The sequence below is a fragment of the Rhamphochromis sp. 'chilingali' genome (assembly GCF_963969265.1).
Source record: "Rhamphochromis sp. 'chilingali' genome assembly, chromosome: 1".
In the NCBI taxonomy this organism is placed as follows: Eukaryota; Metazoa; Chordata; class Actinopteri; order Cichliformes; family Cichlidae; genus Rhamphochromis; species Rhamphochromis sp. 'chilingali'.
The window spans coordinates 68323983-68330069 of NC_137929.1; the positions used below are offsets into that span (position 1 = coordinate 68323983).

At 46.3% G+C, this 6087-nt stretch overlaps 1 protein-coding gene across 2 annotated transcripts; it reads right to left on the reverse strand.

The window, feature by feature from the left end:
* Positions 1–200: 200 nt before the first annotated feature.
* On the reverse strand, positions 201–5324 carry LOC308393606 (E3 ubiquitin-protein ligase TRIM21-like). Of its 2 annotated transcripts, none has more exons than XM_080877514.1 (2): positions 5108–5324; positions 201–2560 (listed from the first exon to the last, which is right to left on the reverse strand). In XM_080877514.1, the coding sequence occupies exon 2, from the start codon at positions 2549–2551 to the stop codon at positions 881–883; it is 1671 nt and encodes a 556-aa protein (XP_080733640.1). In that variant the 5' UTR covers positions 2552–2560; positions 5108–5324; the 3' UTR covers positions 201–880. The 2 variants fall into 2 exon arrangements, with proteins under 2 accessions (XP_080733640.1, XP_080733641.1); XM_080877515.1 differs by lacking the exon at positions 5108–5324 and adding an exon at positions 2711–3941.
* Positions 5325–6087: the final 763 nt, after the last annotated feature.

The following is a 6087-nucleotide window of genomic DNA, read 5'->3' on the forward strand; positions in this document are numbered from 1 at the left end:
TTATAAGGAATAAAGAGGTCAAAGGTCAAAACAAGAGACACTGGTAGAGACCTCAAATCATTGTTACTGAAGAAGGAGGAGTTCTTTAAGAGTACGACATTGATAGAGTTTGTTTGTGTGTTTGAGAGTTCAGACTGAAAGGGAGCGCACAATCGTGTGTGTGTCTGCAGCTGTTGTGTTGTTGCTGCATCGTTGCCTCAGGGGGAAAGTTGTGTGTGTGTTATGCAGACTAGCAGAGACTGCAGCTGTCAGCAGCCACACACACTTTCTATTCTTCAAATCAAATCACAGTGAAACATGTTCACTGACAGCTCAGCTTCAGCATCGTCTTCATGCTGTGACTGCAGCCGTTCAACTCTGTTTGTCTTTAACCCAAATCATCACAACATGCAAATATAATCATCAAAATGATGTGACTGGAAGGATGCAGCAGTCTGTGCTCCACCTTTCTCCTCCACACCTGCAGGTGGAGAACATGGATGCATGAATCTCTACAGAGTTCTTTGAATATTATCCGTCTCATCAGTTTTCAGTGAACAAAACTCCTCACAGAGCCAAAATAAGCAGTTTGTATCCAACATAACTCAGCTGGACTCTGATGCTCCGTATAACAGCCACACATGAGTCTGGATTCACTCAAAGCATTGAACAAACTTTATTGTAAATGAAGCTTTTGGACATTTGTTCTCTGATATTTGCTCTTCAGCTCGAGTCTCCATCAGTGGGAACATTTCCTGATTCAACTTTTCTTCTGTTCAAATCAAACTCCATGAGAATCAAAGTGTGAATCAGAGTCCTGATGATCAGATTCTATAGAAACATGGAGACTGTAGAGGATTTACACTCAATATGTTCATTTGTTCCCTTCAAGAAAAATCAATCATTCATCCAATAGAATCAGTCGTTGATCAGTTTGATTGACAGGACAGATGATCAGAGGTGCAGAGTTTTTACCTCCATCATTCATATAGGGACAGAAGTATGGGTGGAGTTTGTGAGTGAAGGAGCAGCCAGTAAAGGAGTAGATCAGAGCTGCAGCACCTACATCATAAAAGGAGACCAGACCCTCCTCATAATCCACAAACACCCCCACCTTCTCAGGACCAGGATGGAGACAGAGGGGGACTGGAGGACCAGCATTAGCTTCGTACTTATTTCCATTTCTCAGCCACACAGTCCAGAAACCATCCTGAGGTCTCAGTCTGATGTTTCCCTTCCTGTTGATCGATTCTGTGGACACTCCTAAATCCCACTCAGTCTTTCCTTTAACCTGAACCTCAAAGTAAAATCTGCCTGAAGAGAAACTCTGCTCTCCTAAAACCATAACATACAGAGAAAATCTCTCTGGGTTGTCTGGAAGATTCTTCCTCACATCACTATGATAAACTTGTTTTCCATCATCAGACAGGATGAGAGCAGGATGAGCTGTATCAGGATCCAGAGTCACATCCACCTCATGCTGCTGCACCCTCTGCAGCTCAGCCTCAAACAGCTTCTTCTTCATGGGTTTCCAGACTGTCTCCTCCAGCTGAGCCACAGCTCTCCCCACAGTCCCCTCATATGATGGTGGATGAACTCTGACCTCTGTCCAGTCCTTGCTGGGTGGAGCAGCTTTCAGGGAGGAGAAGCTTTGGAGGAGGTGGAGGTGGTCTTCAGAGCGTGAGAGCTGCTCCACCTCAGAGCTTCTCTCCATCAGCTCAGAGATTTCCTGTTCCAGATCTTTGATGAGACCTTCAGCCTGTTTCTCTGTAGCTTCCTGTTTGTCTTCGATCTCCTTCATGAGCTCCTTCAGGCGTCTCTCAACAGACTCCATCAGAGCCGTGAGGACCTGAACACCTTCTGCTTTCTGTCTGTCTGCAGCATCTTTACTCATCTTCACCGACTCTGTGATCTCCTGAATCTTCAGTCGTCTCTTCTGGATCATCTGCTGAATCTCAGCCTCTGTCTTCTCCAGCTCTGCCTTCTTTCCTTCATATTCTTCTCTCAGAGGAACAAACTCGTGGTTCTTGTGGTCTAAAACAGAGCAGAGCATGCAGACACATGTCTGGTCGGTCTTACAGAACAGCTCCAGGAGTTTATCGTGCTTCGTGCACATCCTGCCTTCCAGGTTCTCCACAGCATCAACCAGCTGATGTCTTTTCAGACGCTTCACTGTCAGATGAGGCTCCAGGTGAGTCTGACAGTAGGAGGTCTGACACACCAGGCAGGACTTCAGGGCCTTCAGTCTGGTTCCAGTGCAGACGTCACAGGGAACTTCTCCTGGTTTGGCAGCTTGTTGCTCTGAGCTGCTGCTGCTGGCTTTCTGCTGAGCTTCACGTCTGAACTGAGCAACCATCTCAGAGAACAAAGTGTTGATCTTCAGCTGAGGTCGAGTGTAGAAAGTCTCTTTACACATGGGACACTGACAGCTCTGACTCATGTCCCAGTGCTGACTGATGCAGGTTTTGCAGAAGTTGTGTCCACATGGTGTAGAGACTGGATCAGTGAACACATCCAGACAGATGGAGCACAGAAACTGATCTTCAGATCGCAGATTGCTGGCAGCAGACATGTCTGCACTCTGAGGGAGAAAGAAAAGAAACATTTGATTCAAAATTCACTTTAAATTTCATTTTACAAAGAGAGAAACAAGCGTCAGTAGTCTGAGGAGCTTGGAGAGAAAAGCGTCTGGACTTCTTTAAGTTTCTACTCATCACAGAAGCTTCTTCACCTCATCCTCAACACGGACCAAGGAATGAATACTGCACTTTTGGAAGAACTCCCTCCCCTGCAGCCTCTTATCGTCAAAGGGACGGAGGTGGAGAGGGCAAACAGCCACAGATTCCTGGGACTGCAGGTTACATCAGACCTGAGCTGGACTCTCAACACTACAGCAACTGTGAAAAAAGCCCAGCAAAGGCTTTATTTCATTCGGCTGCTCAGGAAAGCTGGCATGAACCACCACCCTCTCACCCAGGCCTGCAGAGGACTGATAGACAGCATCCTCACCGCAGGCATCACTGTCTGGTATGGAAACACTACACAGACAGAGAGGAAGGCTCTGCAGAGTCAGAAAGTCTGCAGAGAGGATTATGGGAACAACACTTGCATCCATGGACCTGCACATACAAAGCTGCACATACAATCTCAGACACAACAGAGCGGACAGCAGCATCACACACAGAACACGATTCTTCAACAGCTTCTTCCCCACAACTGTCAGACTGACGGCAAACAAAAACACACTGAACACTTAAAATAACACAGCACTACTTAACCTCACTTTGAATGTATCATCGGTTCACTGACCATCGGGCAATACACTCACAACAGACTTGTGAAACAGATCTGTGGAACAAATGTGCAACACTGTGAGTGCGATAAGAGGTAGAGAACTACACACTCTCTGTACATTTTCTTCTTTTTCTTTGTATATAGAAAATAGTACGACTACCCTACTCCGGACTTCATTTCTATCCTTCTGCTTTTTCTGTCTTTATATTGTTAAAGTGTGATTTGACTTGGAAAGCTCTGCACAAGTATTCCACTGTGCATGGACTGTTGGTCCTGTGTGCAAATGTCAAAATAAAAATCTTGAACCTTCAGTTGTCAGAGTAACTGGTGGAGACCCAGCAACACACTCAGACACAAACTGGTTCATCTGAAACACAAACTGAACAACGTCGTGTCTGCTGTACAGTGCAGCGTCCAGATGAACAGGATCAACAGGATGAACATCTTTTTAACAGTCGTTACAAAGATGTGAAGTTGTTTGGCTGACACAGACAAACAGTATCCCACATTCTTGATTTTTAGCTCACAAACACGTCTTATAAGGACTTATTGATCCTGAAATGTTGGAGGTTTTAGCTCTTTAAACAGTAAAGTTACAGGAGGATACAGATAATTATCAGGAAAATGTCCTCGGTTTGTTAAAATGATCCCGTCCGATAACACACGAGAACAATAAATGTATAATTTTCTGTTGTAACCCATAAACTGAACGGTCACACTCATCTTTCATGTTGTCACTAAAACATCACTCCTTCCACGTCTAGTTGGTCGTGATGGAGGCGGAGTGCGTTGGGTCCGCTTTCCCTGCCCAGCCGATGTTCCTGACGCAGGGAAACAGATCCTGTTGGGGATCCCTACCTTGGCACAACGCCTGCCATGGTCTTTGCACACTCACCACAGTAAATGCATCATGTTGTCAGCTTTACAGTATCATAGTCAGAGAAACTGGTCAGGCCGCTCTCTTCCAAATGTCTACACTTCACCCTTTTACTGTCAGTGGGCTCAGAGTCCATCTAATGTGGCTCATTATCTGATGCCGTCTGCAGACCAGTGTTAGACACTGAGAGGTTGATGGCTCCGTGTCAGAGCACCGGCCTTAACGAAAAAGTTATCAATCGTTCTTTTCATCTTTTCTCATTACCCACAGCTACATCCACTCCTATCACGCTGCTCACCTCTGCTGCGACGATTCAAACAGCCGGAAAGTGAATAATTTGGAGACGGTGCGTTTGTGTCACAGTGAACAGTGAAAACAGAGACTTTCTAAAACGATCATGCATGTTAGTCATGTGATGCAGGCATGTGACCAATTAAACAAAGATAGTGGAGAGCATTATACAGCAGCAGTTTTGACAGTCCTATTAAAGATGAATATCAGTCTGCACATGCTCCACAGAGCTTTTCTTCAAATTCTTTATTTCTCTCTCGCTTTTGCAACTTTGTACTTTTGTGTTACTCGCAGCAACAACTCCACCTCATTGTTAGTCCATTTTAAAACTCGGTGCTTTTCCTCCACCTCTGCTGCGACGTTTCAAACAGCCGGAAAGTGAATCAGCGGCAGACAGAAATGAGACCGGTCGAATCGTCTTGCGTTTCACGCATGCGCAGGACTGGAACGTAAGCGTTTTCAGCCGTCTTAATGTGGACGCACAACTCTGTGAAAATGACTGAAAACACTAGTGTGGACGCGGAGCGCTGTTTTCAAATCTATCCGGGCGAGTGTGGACGTAGCCTAAGTGGCACCATGGAGGAATGAGGTGGCGCTCTAGACCCTGATGAAGTGAACAGAGTGAAGATTTGTGTAGAAGCAGGAAGTGTGATCAGCTGCACTCACCACTGTTGCTGAGAGGAACCTGATGGACTCCAGTGAATCTTCTTTTAGAGACAAACAGGACTCGACTGCAGCTCTGCTGCTGCTCTCTCACACTTTCACTTCTGCAAAATGACGTTGAGCTTCTTGTTGTTCAGCTGTTGCTCCGCCTCTTCCTGCCTCTCCCTTTACAGGAATCAGCCGGTCTGTACTCAGTGACTGTGTGCAGCGGGTGGGAGGTACATACAGTCTGTACTGAAGTAGAAGTACTACTGTTAAAAATACAGCAAGTACTAATTCAACTTCTTTACTCAAGTAAAAGTAAAAAGTACTGGCTGTGAAATGAGAGTAAAAAGAGCTGATTGAAGAACATTTCTAACACTTGTTCCATTGGCAGATTTTTTTCACTTATTTCAAGCTAAAATATTTATTAGAATTCAAATTTAGACAGAAACAAAGTGAATAATATTATTTTATTATCACGTTGATGCAGCACATGGTTCAGTTAGCTTTGTATAAACAAGTCAAAACTCTCTATTTTTTCCTCTGGTTTCAAGATTCACTGTCTTAAAAAAAGTTCATATCCGGTGGCGGACGCCCTCAGACATCGGTGCGTTGGTGGTTCTTTGTGTCCGGGGATGGGCGTCCAGGTACACGCCGGCTCACTCCTTGGTGGCTGCTTATCGGGGCCTGGAGCCTGGGGCTCGCTCGGGCCACTTCGGAGGTGGGGTGCAACCGACCTCTCGGCCTGGGGCTCGGTCACTCAGGCACAGCTGGCTGCCGGCGGAGCTCACGGGCGCGTCACTGCACCCCCCCCTGGCTTCTGCTCCGCGGCTGCTGAGTGAGCCCTCATCTGGGACTCTCCTCAGCTCTTTCTGGGACAGTGGTGCGGCTGCCCCTCTGTTGGTCTTCCTTGGTCTCTTGTGTTCTGGGGGCCTCTGGATGTCTGGAGTCTTGATCTCCTCCATACCTGCTTCATGCCCTGCAGGACGGGGCTGTGGCCC